Source organism: Hypomesus transpacificus, chromosome 23, assembly GCF_021917145.1.
Source record: "Hypomesus transpacificus isolate Combined female chromosome 23, fHypTra1, whole genome shotgun sequence".
NCBI classification, from domain to species: domain Eukaryota; kingdom Metazoa; phylum Chordata; class Actinopteri; order Osmeriformes; family Osmeridae; genus Hypomesus; species Hypomesus transpacificus.
Window position 1 is genome coordinate 7968031 of NC_061082.1, and position 18774 is coordinate 7986804.

The 18774-nt window shown below is 42.0% G+C and overlaps 2 protein-coding genes across 2 annotated transcripts; both read right to left on the minus strand.

Moving 5' to 3' along the window:
- Positions 1–4396: 4396 nt before the first annotated feature.
- Positions 4397–10846, minus strand: LOC124485468 (sterile alpha motif domain-containing protein 9-like). Its single transcript, XM_047047101.1, has 3 exons — positions 10732–10846; positions 9643–9716; positions 4397–9522 (listed from the first exon to the last, which is right to left on the minus strand). Exons 2-3 carry the CDS (start codon positions 9664–9666, stop codon positions 4984–4986), a joined length of 4563 nt encoding a protein of 1520 aa, XP_046903057.1. The 5' UTR covers positions 9667–9716; positions 10732–10846; the 3' UTR covers positions 4397–4983.
- Positions 10847–10974: 128 nt separating this feature from the next.
- On the minus strand, positions 10975–18467 carry tfcp2l1 (transcription factor CP2-like 1). Its single transcript, XM_047047102.1, has 15 exons — positions 18188–18467; positions 17642–17790; positions 16689–16762; positions 15156–15261; positions 14807–14913; positions 14544–14696; positions 14319–14429; positions 13859–13959; positions 13572–13623; positions 13294–13387; positions 12965–13055; positions 12627–12709; positions 12265–12407; positions 11758–11809; positions 10975–11576 (listed from the first exon to the last, which is right to left on the minus strand). The coding sequence occupies exons 1-15, from the start codon at positions 18412–18414 to the stop codon at positions 11539–11541; spliced, it is 1581 nt and encodes a 526-aa protein (XP_046903058.1). The 5' UTR covers positions 18415–18467; the 3' UTR covers positions 10975–11538.
- Between the last annotated feature and the right edge of the window lie 307 nt (positions 18468–18774).

Genomic DNA, 18774 nt, shown 5'->3' on the forward strand with positions numbered 1-18774 from the left:
TACGGTGACATAGTTGACAATACCCCATAACCTAGAAATAGCTCCATCACATAGGATGAAAGTGGACTATTTGTGCATTTATTTCAGTTCATTCTAGGATCTACTATACATCAACCATCCATAAGATTAGAGGGGAAGCTCAACTGAGGTTGAAGTATAGCACTGACATGGCCTAACCCTAATCCCAACCCTAAAATCTTCTCAATTTGTAGAGAGGCATGTGTTTTGAGTGCATGTTTGTGTGTGCTGGAAAAAGGTCAACATGTGTTGTTAGTGTGTGTCTGTCTGTGTGCATGCATCTTCCACACAGGCTTGGCGATATGAGTAATGCTCAATGTATATAATATGGCCAGGGATCAACCATACATGACCAGTTGGTGAGCATCTTTATCCAGCTTTGGGGCAGTACTCCCTGGCAATGCAGTAGCAGACCTGCCCGAGGGTAGAGGAGAAGGGCACTTTCAGATAGTCTCGGGACAATGGATAACGTGTTTATATAATTGTTTAGTAGTCTATTCGTTTAATAATATACACTTGCAGCACCCCGATGAAACCATGAAAGTATTCAAGTACTGGCCACTAAGTATGCAAGAAGAATGATGATGAATTGAACCAGTCACCTTTTGAGCTGCAGCCAACTGCTTAACGACATCCCCTAATAGATTTTGAGTGAGGGAACAGAAGAATAACATTTGCAGTGGCCTGTTAAATGTTACCCCTCTGTTCCTCACTCAAAATGGTCCTTCACAACTTTTTTTAAACGAAAGAAAAAGGTGCAGTGGTCTCTCAATTTTTTTCCAGAGCTGTAAATATTTAGTCCTACGATGGCTGTTTAGAAAAGAGAAGTCATCTACTCCTGTGGTTGCAGAATCGAACGTGTCACAATGCTGTCAGCCTGTGAATATTCACGATGAACCCCTGCTCCAGATCGTCACTGCCCCCGCATCTGCCAGGCTGACTCGGTCACCCCTGCATCCACACCACATGAAACACACCAGTTCCATGTTGTTTCACCTCAGTGTACCGGTGATCCCACTGGGAAGAAAAAGAAACACTTACTAACCCTTTTTAAGTGTCATCCAAAAGCACTGTTCAAGCCCACGCAGCTGTCAGTGCTTTTAGCACCCACAGCGTGTCACAACACTCCATTTCAGGTGGCAAAGCATTCTCACATCTCTCCTGATCTACATGGGTGGAGTTGCCGCCATGGATTCTGGGTGAGGGTAACGGACTTACTGTGGCGTCATCTGATGTCCATCTTTGAGGCACTCGTTGTACCGCTGCATACCGTGTGAACAGCGGTCGTCTAAGAACAATTGATCATGTTTGCCGGGAAAGTTTAGCACCAAATGAAAACCTGTGGCCAATCACCTTTGGGAAATTTACCATGATTATGCACTTATGTATTTAAGTCGCTGATTATACGGTCAGGAAGCTGCCTATTATATTCAGTGGTAATTATGAGGCCAGTTTGCAGAGGAAACTTGATTCCCATGCAGCCAAGACCAGCCTCTATGGGCTCACTGGGCTTAGCAGCATGGCTTAGGAAAATTCTGTACGATAAATCCAAGATCATAACTGTCTATTTTGTATTTGTAAACTTGGAAAGTTTATATCCCATGTTCACCTGTAAACCAACTCTTTTTGGTGTTGCAACTCTGAGTGAGTGCAGTGATAAAAGAAAGTTGTTCTGGAAGGGGTCGAATTCCTCTTTTTCTTTTCCACTGGAACTGAACTGAGAACAGAGAACTGGCATAGGCTGTCCTCTGAAGGTCTTCTGGTCTAGAGCCAGCCGGGAGGGAGAACATGGGGATAGGACTTAGGAGGGATGATTGTCCTTTAAACGTGATCCAACGGCAGGGTACAAGAATGTGAAGAATGCAAGATTCAGGTCAGACGCGCACACACAATTTGTTGAAGGAACTAAAACAATTTCAACCAATTCAACCAATCACGGAAACTGTGGCCAGCAACACCATTCACAGCAGAACCCTTTACACAACATCATTCTAAAGAATAGTTATTTTTGACTTGAACAATTTACACAAACAATCAAGAGAAGTAATGTTGTTCCTGCTTCTCCTGTCCCATTAATCGTGCAACACATAAATGCATAGGTCTAGACACTGTATATAAACTTTCTCAACGGAAAGTTTGATCTCCTTTTCCATGTGTGGGGCGTAAATCTGCCTTCCCACCGCCAGCGTGTGAGAACTATGACTGACAGACTGGATGGAGCCATCATGTGAGCTGGCAGCGATACAAGGCTCTGACTGAGAAACCTGCTCTGAATAGAGTGAAAAACCTGCTTTGTTCAGCATTATGAACCCCTCTGTGCTGTTCCATTTTCCTCCAGCTACATGCCTTTGTGACAGCAGTTCCAGGAGCCAGATTCCCTCCTCATGCTGGCCATTAGCCATCCAGAGAGGGACGTTCAGCGGTAAAACAAACAATAACAAACAAAGGGAGGGAGAGGGGAGAGAACTTGCACATGAAATAATTGCGAGTAACAATTTCAAACAGATGTCTCTTTTGGACTTGGCCGGCTCGTGTCCCTGTTAAATATAGTGATTTGATTGGAAACAAGCAGCGTGAGATCGGCTGTCGGCCAATGGGACCATTCGGGGCTCTCTAATGACCCGTGGGGTCAAGGGGTCGCTGGAGTAAAAGCAGATCAGAGAGGATGTGAGGCCGGCAGCCAGGACAAGGCCCATAAATCCAGCCTGTTCTCAGAGGAAGCCATCTTTTAGTTTGCCATTAGAATTAAATCACAATCACAATCATCACATTGTGCACCAGCCCGTGTGCAAAGGTTATAATTCAAAAGGCTGAGTGGAGGGGTGTCAAGGGGAGGGGGAAGGGGTCAATGAGGTCATATATTTTAGACATCAGGAGCAATGCTGCTGTGGGGCTGGGGGACTGTAGGGTTGTGGGAAACTGTGGAGTACATGATTAACTTTACAGTGTGTCGACCTACAGTGGACTCACACTTCATTTGTTATCATTTGGTGTAAAAATGGTTATACATTTTCTTAAATTGTGTTTATATAATTAATCAGTTATCATTAGGGTAGCACAACAAACCTACAATTTGAGAACCATGTTTAAATGATCTTTAAAATGCTGTGACAAATCACGAGCATGCCTAAAAAACAACAGCAGTTGCACGGGCAAATATCCGATGGCCAAGCACACCATCAGTTATTCTTCCAATTTTCAGCCCTGCAGCTGAGCCAGCCTCACAGAGACATTCTAACACTAGGGCGGACAGCTGCACTTTATGGCAGAAATGGTGCAAGACGATCAGGGTCATTTTCATTGCTCTGCCCTTCAGGGAACACGCGCGCCTTTCAATTCTGCATGTAGAAACTTTCAGCGGCATGGCAAACAAAGGCAGGGAGAGAGAAAGAGAGAGTGAGAGGGGAAATGGTTTTCCTTCACTCAACAACAGCTTAGTTCAAGTAGAGTGCTTATATGTGTGCCAGGTTGCTGACACCAGAATCAAGCAGATCTCAGACTCCCTCTAGTGGTCTAAAGTCTTGGACTGTTTGGGAAAATAATGTAACTAGGGGGCGCTGACTGGAATATTTGTTGTACTTCCTTACTTACACTACACATGATTATTGTACAACTATTACAGCTTTCGTGTAAATCCAATAGAGCATGTTTTCTTTCAGCTCCCTTGTGGAGCCTTGTCATTGTCTTATCAACATTTAACTTTAGAGCTCAGACCTGAGTCTTGACCACTAACGCACCCATAGATGGTTCTTGCCCTCCGTGACTAGAGGCCCTATAGTACTAGGTGACAGGGCTTCCCATGTTTCTCCCTGTCCAGGGGCTCTATAGTACCAGGTCCCAGGAGTTCCCATGGGAACCGTCTCCTAGCAAGGGGAGTGAAGGGAGGGAAGGAAGACAAGAGTAGGAGGCAAGATATGTTTGTTTTATCTTTGTGATACTTGATGTTCTTCACTGACAAGGGAGTCCTTCATACAGTATGCTTCCCAGACGTGGTTTATTGTAGGTGTCGTAGCTGTCCTTTTATTGAAATTTGAGCTCAAAGCGCCACCATGTGTTAGATATTGGGAGTGCATAATCTGTAGTTTAACAAGAGGTTGGCTTTGTCATTGCACCATTTCAAATGGCTACAGTTATATTATACATCACTGTATACTTTGCTGTTTAAGATATGGCACATTTTATTCTTGTCAATTGGCTTACTAGATAATGACCTCATGGGGGAAGATGCTAACGCAAAGTAAAATGATCACAGTCATCCTAGTCAGCACTGATGTTGACAGTTTATAATGATGATCTGGTCATAATCTACTGTAAAGTAAAGGCCTGCACAGCCTAAGTAACTACTTGTAAGAGGATGCAGAAGAAGTCCATACGATTCTTTAAGAAGTCTTTAATACACATTATCTTAATATAAATCATTGTTAATTCATCTGGATCAACTCCAAGTGCTTTGTTGTCTTATAACAAATAGTGAATTAATAAATGACATTGCTGTTTTCATCACATGGTACAACATCAAATGCTTGTCTTTGTAACAGTGCAAATATCTGGTTCAGAAAAGGAAACTGCAGTGTTCAACTTAATAATACAAATGCAAAGACTGTTCTCATAGGACAGATAGTAAGTTCCGAAATATCAGTACACACATTATGATGGATCAATGTCTTCTTATGGAAAACTGCAGAAATATAATCATAACCTTAGTAAAAAAAACATAACAACAGCAGGCTATTAGCCCATTGATTGATTACTGGTGATGGTTGAAGAAACAGTGAACATTAATAACACATCAAGACATTTTTAAGGCTTCACCTCAGGGATGTGAAATAAAATGTAAAAACATACAAATAAAAAAAATCCTCTTAGATAAACTTGCTTAAGACTTTTTTCTGAGAACTTCTGGTCTGAACTTCAGTTTTTTTTCCTGAATGATCCTTTAGTTACTCGTAGTATTTGTCCCTGACATCACTGGATGTCAAAAGCTAGTGGACCTTTCATGGAGAAACCAATATAAAAGGACACTTTGTTCCCCTCTTTCTGCCCACTAATCTGGCTTCTGAAGATGGGAGTTACTTCAATTTTCATGTCTGTGTTCCTGATATCTGCCAGGATGACGTTCCTCTGCACCTCTCCTGTTACTCTACAGAGAAGCTGCTTGACATCCTCCTGTTTCCATATCTTGCCATTTTCCCAAAGGGAAGCAAAGTTGTCCTGTCCCTTCCTAGCACATTTTTCAATTTCACGTCGGTGTATTAAACGGTTATAACCCGGCTTCTCTCCCAAAAAGAAATGTACGACAGGCCTCTTACCATTGTACACTGATTTCATCTCGTTATGGAATGATGTTCTCATCTGGGATATGTACGACTTCAACTTTTCTGATGCTGCGGGTTGTGCCATTGGAATATTCAGGGGCCATAAAAGTGCAACTGCAATGAAGTGCAACGGCAATATGTCATTTGATGGAATCTGTCCCTGAAGAACTTGACAAAGGCCATCAAGCAGCTGGTTATAAGGTTTAAGGTCCCGAGACTGGGGTTTGACACAGCTAAGCGCAACATTAGCATAAAAAAAGTTGACCCTCTCTTTGACACTTGTTCCAGAACAATTTTTTAAGATGAAAGCATACTTTCTGACTATCGTCTCCATGTCAACAGCAATATTATCAGAGAGGCAGCCCAGGATTCCAGAGTAAGAATCAGCTTTTTTCTTCTCCAAAAACTGTCTTGTTTTGTGAACTTGAAGCATGACACCCATGTTTGTATTTTTCAGCAACTCTGCGGAATCTGTCTTGCAGAAGAGCTTGACATACGTATGAAAACACTTGAAGAGCTCCTGCCTGGTTCGTTCCTCTTTCTGGTCTTTGATTGTAAATCTGGAACCCAAATGGACATAAAAGCTGTCAAGAAAATCAAAGTGCTTCTTCATTCTGTATCTGAGATTGTACAGTAGATCCTTGAACTCAACTAGAACATGGTAATAGTTCATGTGTTTGTGACGCAATCGATCGTTTTCGATTATTTTTTGAATTGGAATGTTGTCTGAGAGAACCTCACTCAGTATGTCATGACGGACGTCTCCTGATGAAAACACAGGTGTTCTTTCCAGTATTTCGATGATAAGTACTGCAACCTGGATTTCTCCAAGGCACCCTACTGTGTTGAAAGTGTTGTTATTTCTTTTGTTTTGGAGCCGGAGAGTGGCTTCCTTTTTGGCAATTTCATATGTTTCTTTGAAAGCTTCTGTTGCTAAAGAGGCCATTTTGAGATAATCTCTCAAGTTATCAGTTGTTATTGGTGAATCCTTGTTATTTGTTAGTGCAGTAGTCAGCTCTGATTTGATGATTTGTGCAGAAGTATCATGAATATAGGAGTTACCTCTAGAGAGATCCTTTGCTTTACGTGCCCACTCTTTGGCTTCCCTGAAATCCTTCCTCTTTATGTATTGGTACCTGGCAAGAAGCTGCGAGATGATGGCATCTTTTTCAAAGCGTTTAGCAGCGTTGAATAACACAGTTTCCTCTGCTCCAGGTGACTCTTTTTCAATATCCTGGATGAGTGGTGAAAACTGAGATGCTGTGCCTTTTGAGTGACATCTCTTGACCAACATATTGTGAACATTTGTGAGGAGTCTGCCTTTACCTTGTATGCACTCATAAAACGTGTCTGTGTTGAGCAAAAGATTGGTTATCTCCGCTTTGGTGACATTATATGTGGTTGTTAGTTCCTGCAAACAGTGAAAAGACATGCTTGAGTGGATCATCCTGATTCCACTGAATATAACCTTGGCCTCATCAGTACATCGCATTAGCAGGGGTGAAAACTTTCCAAATCCATCTTCAACTCTGCTGGAACCACAACATGGCTTTGTCTGAAGGCCAAGAAACTCTTCACACAAAGAGACAGCGAGCGTTGCACCCTTGCAGTATTCATTCAGAAGGACCAAAACAGCAATCAGCTGTGCATTTTTATGCTCAATGTTGAAGCTTTTCAAAGTTTTCTGAGCCACACCCTGCATGTAATTTGGTGAAAAGTTCTTCTTCATGAACATAAACCCATAGAATGTTTCTGTATTCTGGTAGGATTTTTCCATCTCTTCCAGTTTCTTCTCAAACTGCCCCTGCTCTGTAGAAGAGAGCTCATTCCCAATGAACACTGAGTCTTCTGTTGTTTCCCTTTCTTCCAAAGCCTCTGCTCTCATGCAATTGAGTAGAAAGACCTGTGGGGATCTGGCACATATATTTCTCTTCACACACTCTTTATCTATGTGTTGCTGTAAATCAAAGACATCATCCATCTCCTCAAAATCATCAACCATCAGCAACACAGGAAGCAGAGATGTCTCTTCTGTTGTGTCATGCTTCAGAAGGTCAACGACCTGGTGGGCAACCTCATCAAAATCAACATCTCTGTCTTTTAAAACTGCACAACGGAATTCATCTTTCAGGGCCCACAATATGTGCATAGCAAGGGTTGTTCCTCCACAACCTGCGATGTGCCTGAGGTGGAAGGACACACATGCCTTTCTCAATGACCTCAAAGATGGTATGATTGTGTTCATGATGTAGATAAACTTGTCCCGTTTAATAAATGGCATAGATCCTGGTTGCTCAGAGAAGAAGAAGTTCCACCATGATACCTCCCCTCCTTTGTAGAACCTCTCTTCTATGTCGGCCTTGTCTTCACTTCCACCTTCACACTGGTTCACACAGAGAACATTCAGGGTGTCCAGGCTGCCCTCCACTTTCTTTTCTAGCAGAACTTTGCTGCCTCCTGCACCGGGTAGGAAACGTTTGGACTTACGATTTACGGACCACAGACTGAGCATAGTGCCATTGATTTCTGCTAAACTGAGCTCATATATGCATCTGGCTGAAATGTTGCATCCATAGCGAGCTTCAATTAGTTCCCTCCAGCAGTTGAATGCATTTTCATTTTCACAGATGCAAAGGATTTGCTCTGTTCCTTCGAGTTGCTGCAAGAAAGTGCTGAAGGTCTCAAGCAGGGGATCCATTTTATCACTGACAGTAGATAACAATAAGAAGATGACTAGGAACTTTTTGTGTGGTAGTACATCTTTCCGGCAGAGGAAGGAAATCACATCGCGAACAGATGCTCCCTTCTTTATCAACCAGTCACATATTTCTGAAGGCAACTCTTTATCAACAACTCCATTGCAGAAAACCCAGCTGGTGTTTTTGGACAGTTTCAACTTGCTTACAATGTCTTCTATCGAATCTGTGATTTTATAGCGCTCTGGTAAATGCACATTCATTGCAATTTGCTCTTCAAAGTGCTTTTTAAGTCCACATTTTGCTGATTCTGGGTCAAAGTCTAAAACTGCAATGGGATTGAGTCCAGGAAGGAAATCCAGGGATGCCAACTGAATTGGATGTGATTTGTTGGTCACGATCACATAATATTGGAAGTGGGTTTTGTCTAAAGATTGTGATCCACCTGTTATCATCTCACTTAGCCTGGAGCCCTGAACACTGCTTTTAACAATGCTGAGGTGCTTTTCCTCTGCTTCCTTTCTTAATTGTGACAGCTGTTTCACATTGTCCACAAATCTTTTGTACTCCTCCATAGGCTTGGCATGGCTGGTTGGTGCACGGAGATTCCTGCTGCTACTACCATCTCGGACAAAAAAGTGTTTTGATTGCTTTTTCATTTCTTCTTTGTTCATTTCCTTGTGTTTGGTCTTTTTGGCTTTCTTCTCGTTGTATATATGGTAAATGTTCTCTTCACAGATTACAGAATCTGGTACTATGTCCACTTCTATGACATACTTTTCAGCTGTTGTTGTATCAAGATTGAGAACCTCTACAAATCTGCTTGGTTTGATACACATTCTGGCAGCCCGGATATGTTTATGCTCAAAATGACCCTCAATAGCACATTTTAAAGCATTGTCATATCCTTCCTTATCCTGGAGTTCAACTCCCAAAACTTGTCCGTGTTCAAACTCTGGCTTATCTCCTATTCCAAAATGTATGGTGCCATTAGTACGGCTATTCATGCAGGCAGATGCAAATCGAATGACCTCATCAGTGAACTTTTGAAATTTGTTTTCCACAGGAATAGCTTGAGTATTAATGTATGCTTTGTACTCATGACATGGTTCTATATAGTCAGATGCCCCGGATTCTGTTACATCGAGAATACTGTTCACCTTGTATCTGCAGGCATCATGGTGTCGATGAAAAGGATATGGCTTGCATTGTCTTCCATACTGACTGACTGGGTTTAATGGCTGCTCTTTTTTTTGTTTTAAAAGTTCATCTCTTGCATGAATGATAAGTTTGGCTGGCCCTAGTCCCAACAAGTCAGATAATTCAGATTTATCTAAAAGTAAAAGACTGGCGCCATTAATTTTCTGCTGAAGCAAAATATCGGCACTGTCAGCTTCAACACGTGCTCCATTCACAGCCCAACGTCTCACATCCAACATGCTCCAATTCTCAACATCAGTTGACAGTTCAGACAGCCCCCCCTCCTCTTCATTCTAAAATTTAAAAAATCATCAAAGTTTACAAGCTAACAAGAATATAGCAGCAGTATGTGTTAATGCTTTGTTCTGCTGTATGGCTGTTATAGTAGGATTAGCAATGTTTTTAATGCTTACCTTTGTTTGGCTTAGTTCAGCCATTCTGACATGCTTGCTTCTGGTTCTTTAACACAGAAGTAGGTCATCCACAGCTGAAAAGTTAGTAAAAAATACACTGCATCTTAAATAGCCTATATCACAATTAATTATGGCATGTTGACAGCTGGGTTTAAATGTAAGATTATGTAATGTAAGTGTTACACATACAGTTGCATTAGGAGATTCATACCACAATTTTTTTTATTGCAAATGAGCTACACAAAAGTATGAGTCGGATGAGAAATGTGTTAAAGACACTGATCTTTGTTTATAAGGCTAGTTGGTCAACTGTATGAACCTTTAACGAAAATCATAAACCGGTAGTTTACATTCGAATAAAATCTAGAGGGTGTGTCCAAGCAAGCTTTTCCTCATTCCTTTAGAACATTCAACTAAAATAGGCTAGGAGGTTCAACCAAAACTTCAGGCAATTACATTTTAAAAATCGACTTTTGTTAAATTTGTTTGACATCAAGCATAAGTCTAGTCAAAAGGTGCATGAAACTCCCATCTGCCATTTGAATATGTGCTCAAGTTTAACATTTGATTGTATGCAGTTTGAAATTATGTTTAGGCCAATATAGTCTATGCACTTTACCATATGTCATCTCAAGACTCATTTCAAGATAAGAATCATAAATTAAAGTGATAGAAATGCTGAGTAGAATGGAGAAAGAGAGCTATGGAAGAAATAAAATCTAAGGATGCTGGAATAATAGCCTGTTTTGCGGAAGATCAGGATATATTAGTCCATTATTCCCATTCATTTTACAGTCCTAGTAGAATAATATGACCATCCAACATAGCCTATGTGGGATTTCAGACAAAACATTATAATTGTATGTCGCTTTATGCCGCTTTGGCCTACTTTTTCACCAGGTTACTTATAAATATTTCAAGCAAATGGCGGAGACATTTCACTTGTAACGAAACCTATGGAAAATTCCACACTCTGCCTTGTTTAGTTCCTGTATCACAGCATGTTCAAACTGCTTAAAGAACACCGATGAACACCTAAATTCATTTTACACTTCAAGCATAACGTCTAAAATACTATAGCCTACTTACTTTTTATTACAATTTCCGATAGGCCTCCGTGGTCTGCCGGTAGATAGGTTGAGCATCTGTCCAAATCGCGCATTGGTTAGAAATGAAGTTACCCTGACAAAATACTGTAGCCTACTGTTCCGTTGTGGGATGTCTTGTAATGTAGTCATCTGTTGTTGGGGAAAATCTGTGGGTTTCACTTTTTATTCTATAAAATAAACCTCTCAGGACTAAAGAACTGCAAACCATTTATTATGAGTGGAACCTCATCTTTGAAGTCATGGCTGTCCCGTCAAATAGTTTCTCACAAATCCAAGCAGAAATACCACCTTAAAAGACAGTTATTCATTACACTTATTGGGAGGATTTATGATCAATATGTTGACAATTCATTATACTGGCTATCTGGTTTGCTGCACAGTAATATAGGCTATGTAACATATTTAAAATTGAACATGGAAATAATTTTACATTAATTACACGTACACAAACTTTGTTCATTTGCCTTTTCTGCAAGTCATTTTCTTATTAAGTTCAAGCAGGACATGTAGCAAGAAATAAACATCCTGATATTAAACACTGCCTTGATGGAAACAATGGAAATACACAACAAACAACAACTTTGTTTTAATAGTGTCTTATGACATTTTCTCTCTGTAAGTTTCTTAATGCTTTATACAATATATAAATGAATGTATACAGAGTAATAGAAGCTATAGTTTAGATATAGTCAAATTTGTACAAACACAAGTTTGAATGAACCTGACCAAGCATCTTCTGAAGGTTGTAGAAGCTAGATTGTTGGGCCCCAGTGCTTCTGTTGTATAGTCATTTCAGAACAATGTGGTAGCGATCGTTGTTTTCATCTGGCATTTCAGAACCATCGTAGAACAAAACAATACAGCAACCATAAATAAAAAGAGCAGAAAGTAAAGATTAATCTTAAATATATTGATTTACATATATTAGAACTGACATAGCTGATTGGGTGGCTGGCTAGATGGATAGATAACAAATAATAAGAAACTTAGTGTAGAGAAACATCACCTTTCAGAGTGCTGATGATGAAACTCGCCTCTTCACTGAAGTTCTGAACCATCTGAGTAACATGAAGAAAACATGTTAACAAACATTGCAATGGTCCTGTTGAAAAGCATTGTTTGTTAACAAGTTAGTCTGTTAAGTCTAGGCCCCTAAACTTTACAAACTATCAGGGGACCTATAACATGGGGCACCAGTTGGACTACGATCCATTCTCCATGATCCTTTATCCTACAGTAACACTATGCCTAGTTGAAGCTGGCAACTGCACATTTGATCACCAGGAGGGGGAAGTACCATCACTCTGAGTAGACCTGGTTCTGGTTTAGTAGAATAGTTGTGAAAGACAAACAGACAGTCAGGAGGGCACACACACAGACAGCTACAGACAGACAGACAGACTCTCAGTCAGTCAGGAGGGCACACACACAGACAGCTACAGACAGACAGACAGACTCTCAGTCAGTCAGGAGGGCACACACACAGACAGCTACAGACAGAGGGTTTCCTGACCTCATCAGAGACCAGGACATGGATCCCAGTGGGGCCCTGTCTGTAGATGAGGCTGATGTGCTGTGGTGGAACGCTGTACAGCTGGGCTATCTTCTCAGACAGCTCTCTCAGTGTCAGCTTCTCCAGGTACAGAGCATGGTAGACTACACACCAAGGAGGAGAATGGATTACCAGAGCATTGGTTTACCGGACCCACAGAGAATCAATATTTGTATATGGAGTCGGCAAAAAGAAAATCATACAAAACACTACTGCACTTCAATTATACCTACTATGGAGACTAGACTTATGGTTTGTAACCTAGCCTCATAGTGCCACATATTTGACTGTTGAAACAGACAGCAGTTTGTTGTGTAACCTACTGAGCCCGTTCCCTGGTTTAGTCGGAGGCTGGTTCCTGCTCTGTTGCTGACACACATAGATTGTGAGGCGAGGCTGGATCGCCCTGGATGAGCACAGATGACATCCAGTTACAACATGCAGGGAGTACCGGACTTTCTGACACACACTCAGTGTAATCGCAGCCATGCACCATCAATCAGTCATGCACTCAATGGTTGATGCCCAGAAACACAAAGTAACACCTTCATCTCTTTAGAGTATGTGACAATATGGATGAATGTATTACATATGTACTGTCTTGTATGTACACACATGTATACACTATATCACAATGTCATCTGGGTTTTTTCTCCCTCACCTTCCTCTGATGATGTTAAAGAGACGGATTCCGTCAGCAGGCCCACAGATCTGGATCAGGTCTTCGCGGTTCATCTTCAGCAGATCCGCACCTACGACATTCACACAAGCGCAATTTCCATAGTCACTGACCAACTGCTCTGACAGGACGGACGGAGAAACAAACCCATAGATAGAGAGATAGAAGTCCTGTTACTCACTGACAAAAAGCCTTTGCTGTTGGAAGATACAGTGTGCCACTTAGTAAAGCAAAGCTTGCGTGTGTCATCTGAACAAATGCTTTGCGTTGCTTTCATTTAACGGGACCGTGTGGGTCTCCTCTGACCGTACCTGTGAAGCTGGAGAAGAGCCTGCAGAAGGGAGAGAACCTGTGGAGCTGCAGCCACTGCTGAGTGTGCTGGGGGGAGGACGATGGCAGCAGGGACTACATGGTAAACACAAGAAGAGCTTCTTCAAATTAGTATGGCACCCCCTCCGTCTGTCTGTCTGCCTGCCTGCCTGTCTGCCTGATTCGTAAGACCACCTGTCTGTCCAGTGGGCTGTCTCGTTGCCTGTCTGACTGGCCTAAAAGTATAACTATTAACGCAGCACCAGTCCTCTTTACTTACATCAGAGCAGCCAGGAGACAGCAACTCCCCCCCCGGGTGTGGAGAACTGTGGCTAGAAGTGTGAGGAACACAAGAGGCAGGTGATTTGGAAGCAAGGGCGGTGATAACAAACAGTGAGAACAAACTTTTTTTCTAGAAGGAGCTGCACGACGCAGACCTGCAGCTCCTTGGAAGTAACTTGTCAAGCACAAATATGAAACAGACCAGTCTCTAGTTAGCTGTCAGGCCAGGTTTGCTTTTCATGTAAATAATAATGCAAATAATGCAACAAAACAAAAGAAGCTTACCCATCAGTAAATCTGCAGGGGGTGGGGGAGCTGTGGTGGTAGACTGGGGATGGAGTGCTGCTAGTGCTGATCAGGTTTGGGGCCTCAGGCCATGGGGAACACTAGGCAGGGGAGAGAGAGAGAGAGAGAGAGGGAGAGAAAGAGAGAGAGAGAGGTCATTTACAGAGAGGCTCCAGAGATTACTGTTTGACCAGGATACTCCATCTTGACACAAAAACACATGCAAACTTAACAAAACATCAATCCAGGTTAGGCTAAAGTAGGCACCACTTGTTTACTAGGCACTGAGAAAGACTACACTACACTGGTCTGTAACCATAACAGTAACAATCATTGACAGATCACTGGAGCAAGGGCATGGTCTAAAAAAGCAAAATATTAACAAGTAGCAAAGTTTGCCAAGTGACAGAAGCTGAGCATTGTTTTTAGGGACTCTTTCTTGGACGTGATTGTTCCTAACCTCTGTCAGCATGGTGGTATCATAGGAAGGCTGATATTTCTCTTTATCCAGGAGAGACTTTTTATCCATTTTGTCCCGGTCTGTCTTAAGCTTGCGATCTGCTCCTTTTGGCTGTGGGGTAAGGAGAGCAATTACAGAGTTTTCATACCAAAATGTGCATACCAAAATATGCAACCCCCCCACCCACATACACACATACACACTGCCCAGCTTCAGGGTCCGTACCTTGAAGACCTTGACCTGACAGCTGGAGGAGTGGACATGGTCCTGGTACTCCCCATGTTCATTCTGGGCAAACGTGTCGATCAGGATTCGGAAAGAAACCCCCTTCTCCCCTCCATGCTTCCTGGGGGTGAACTCAGTGCTGATACAGTTTACCTTCAAATAAATCATTCACGGTTTGATCAGCCATTACACCATTATGCTATATTGATAGAAACACCAGGCGATGGTGCTCAAAGGGAGGGTTCGACATCTGGAGGGGGTACCTGGATGAACACTGAGGCATTCTTCACAGGATCCCAGAGGAACTCAAGGGTGTTGAGCTGCAGAGGGTGAGCTTGAGGGTCCACAATGCCCACAGACAGGGGGATGTCTGCACCCAGGCCGTCACAGCCAATCACAGTCAATGGCAAATAGGAGATGAAGGACGAGGGTTAATGTCTCCATGACAGGCATCAGAAATGATGCTCCACTCCAATTCAACTCAAACTCAAAGTGTCATAGCATTAAATATTATATTGGTTGTGGTTTTTGTTTTGTTTTTTACGGACATGGGAAGACAACCATCTTAGATAGTGTTGAGTAGTAAGAGTCAGTTCAGGCAGGTGACCTCACCGATCTCCAGGATCCTGTCTCCAGGCCTGTTCCACTTCCATCCCTCCAGCTGCTGGTGTTCTGTGTACTGCAGTCGGCGGTCGTGGAACACCACTCGGACTATGCTCTGGAAACAAGCAGGGGCGGCTGTTAGTGTGAAGTACAGTGACCACACTAGACCATACTGCCTGAAACTCAAAACATGTAAGTGGCTACCCACATGAAAATCACATCTAAACAGCCACAATTTTCCATTAATTTAAACAAAAAAAAGAAAATTATTCTGCCTGCAGTTAGGGCAACCCCATGATGGGGACAAAGGGTCTGTTGCAGAACGAGAATGTCTGCCTTATATCTAATGTAAGACACAAACATTTTTACAGAATCAGTGGTGGCTGTTTGAGGTTGTTTAGGGGTTTGCATAAATCCCACACAAGCTTTTCTAGTTTTGTGGTTTCTGGATGTGTATGAAGACACACATTAGCATCTCTGCAAGGAGCAGAGAGTGAATGAATGCCTGTCGTTGATGAATAATGGATATAGTTCATGGTAACCTTTCAAACATTGCATAAAACAAATCATAAAATTAACAACCTGCAAAAACATGTAGCATGAAGTCTATTTGAGGGAAACTAATGCTTGAAAGGCTGCCCAGACTCCCAGACAAGACACGTCATTGGCTAGTGGAGGAGCCACCTGTTCCATTCTTGTGTTGTCAGGCTTCCTTCCCAAACATGACCGATATATGACAGGCCTAACAGCCTGACGACAAAGAACTCTCAAGTGGATGCACTGAGACAGAGCCAAATTCAATCAAATGACTCACTCTTTCCTAATTTACGTTCTTGGCAGAGGGGGAGGTGGAGGCTTCAATGCATAAGCAATTTGATTTAATTTTGTCAATGACTTCATTTGAGTCTTGTTTATCTAACTGAAATCACTTAAAAAACATTGGTTCAACATATTACAACAACCTGCTGGATGAGAACAGAGCATACTCTATAGTGTACTAATGGGGTTTATTCATAAACCAATGGCATCTTCAATATACCACTTGTTTTTATTTCAAAAAATGAAACACATTCACCTTTAGAGCTTGAAAGTAACCACAAAACTAAACAAAGAACAACTGTAACTGTTGCATACCTACTGCAGAACTGATTTCACTGTAACACGAAAAAATGATGCATTTTCACATTTGAAAAAAGGAACAAGCAATACATTATTCCAACCAAGATGTCCAACTTTATGAATAAGTCCCAGTAGCATAGAAAAAAAACATTGCATCGAGACAATGCAAAAAGAGAAAATGAGGAAAGATGATACGAAGGAGCGACGACTGAGTGTTCAAGAAGTGGGTTTAAGAAAGGGAGAAGTTGGGTGATAGTACCAAAGTCTGCAATGATGTAACCCAACCCCTGAAGGAGATGGACAGGGGGTTGAGGGGTCACCTGTATGTTGACAAACCAGGAAGGGGATACATATAAAAAGATAGAGAAGAAAGGAAGAGGTCACATGAGAGTATAAAATACAGGTTAAATACCTTTAACCTACCTTTACACATTTGCTGCTTATATCTGTATACTCCACTAGTTTTCTGTTAAGCATACGGATTTCGTAGGACTGACCTACATTTTAAGACATTAAAACAAACCTGATTAAAATTGAAAAATGGGAAATCAATCAATAAGAAAAGAGGGGCATTGGGGATAGAAATGTTGTCAATTCAAACACCTTGCTTTTGAAAGCCAAATGTCAAGGTAAGCCCCTAAAAATAAATACCTGTCACTCCGTCTCCCACTAATACAAAGACCGACCCTATCTGTGTCATATTCTAATCCTCGGCTATGGAGTAACTCTTGTTCAAAAAGAAGTCTCTCCTATCTCTTGTTACACAAATGTCATAACAAGAAGGATCTGATCTCAAACTTTCCAGCTTTGTTGGCATGTCTTTCTCCAATCTCAGACACGATAACGTGTCACTATTCTACGACTATTGTATCCATTGCTAGTCTGTATAACCTGTATCTGTATTTGTAATCATTAAATTACCAAAAGCACTGCTTTAGCTGTCAATGGAGTGCTACCCAAGGGAATATTATTTGGCTCCAAAACAGTGGTGACAATGATAAAAATGGGTTAAATCCAGTTCAGAAAGCTTTGGATTAGACCAGAGAGAATAGTAAGAGTGGATACAAGGGTGAGAGGGAACAAGGGAAATGTGCAGTTCAGGACAAGAGTCAAATTCAAACCATGGAAGAAGAGCTTTCATGTTTCAATCATATCTTGACAATTTGATATTCCTGACAAGTGGTGTAGATAAAAGGCCAAACAAGAATGACAAAGCTTGTGTCTGTAAAAAGTGTGTTAAAGTGGCAAGGGTGATGGCCTACTATGGTGATGGTGGCTGGTTAATGGTAGCTGTGTTTGCATGGGAGACCATATGGCCCAGTGGCTGACCCTAAACTCTGTAACCTAGACATGTAGTAATGTAGACACATATCTACCTTGGTTGAGATAGGTCAGGGTTTCTTCTTGTTGTTTTACAGCCGGCGATGTGGGTGCACACAGAACATATTGGAAAGGGGACAGTTTGGTGGCGTTTTCTGAATCGTGACGCTCCTCCTCTTGTTTCAGGAAAGGTGCTAATGCTTCTCTGAGTGAGTGGGACAAACAGTTGATCATTAGTGGACTAATCGGGGAGGAGGGCATAGTGTCAGTATGGTCGACCATTTATCTAATCAGTTCATCAGCCATATTGGTGAGACAGACTAGGATCAAAGGTAAAAAACATAAAACATTTTGGGAAAAATGCTTTTGGGCAAAAAACCGTCAAGGCAAGGATTGCCACTTCTCCAGAGAGTTCCCCGAGCAGTAGCAGAAAAGAATCAAGTTATTTGGAATTGAGAAAGGTCACACATGTGGGCTATTTCGTATTTCAAATCCTATGACTCGATTGTGAATAACACCAAATCCTAACTGAATAAAAGAAACGAATGAGCAGGTATTGGAAAGACATTTCAGCTAGAAGACAGAGAACCGTAACCGTTTACCGTATGTAGCTGGCAGATGAGTGCTGATGGTAGGGTTCAGGTTGGGAGTGCCAGAACAGCATGTTCTCCAGTGTAGCTTCTGAGGTATCCCTGGGTAACAGAGAAGTCGTGTGGGTCTGGCACCCTGCGCGCAGGCCGTCGCTTGTAGTAGCTCTCTGAGCGGTTTGCTGACAGCCACTCTGTCTCGGTCTTATATCCCCCAGTGTGACGTCCCCTCTCATTATCATGTACCTGACATGACCTTTGAGAGGACTGGCTGACACACCTCCGCTCGGCACAGCTGGGAAGCCGGCATGTGACCCCCCTGCAGTGCGTTTGGAATACGACAAGTGTTGACTATGCTAACAGGCACTAGCATATCCAGACTGACACGTAAACATGAGGGTACTGAAGGGGGACGTCAAAATGTGCTGGTTATTAGAGAGCGACATTCATTAAAAGATGAACCACCTGGAGAAATGTGTGACTCCCTCCAATCCCATATATGTATTTAGATATATAGATATATTTATATTCTATATATGAATGTGTGTTGGTGCAAAAGTTGCTTGTTATTAAAAACACACTCAATAACTCAGTGTTGTCCT

Excerpts from the sequence above, each read along its gene's own strand:
- LOC124485468 (XM_047047101.1), bottom strand. The coding sequence starts at position 9,666 with ATGGCTGAACTAAGCCAAACAAAG. Across the intron at positions 9,523-9,642 it reads CTGAACTAAGCCAAACAAAG|AATGAAGAGGAGGGGGGGCT; the intron begins GTAAGCATTAAA and ends TTTAAATTTTAG.
- tfcp2l1 (XM_047047102.1), bottom strand. The coding sequence starts at position 18,414 with ATGATAATGAGAGGGGACGTCACACTGGGGGATATAAGACCGAGACAG. Across the intron at positions 14,697-14,806 it reads ATGCCTCAGTGTTCATCCAG|GTAAACTGTATCAGCACTGA; the intron begins GTACCCCCTCCA and ends ATTTATTTGAAG. Across the intron at positions 12,710-12,964 it reads TTTAACATCATCAGAGGAAG|GGCGATCCAGCCTCGCCTCA; the intron begins GTGAGGGAGAAA and ends GTGCTCATCCAG.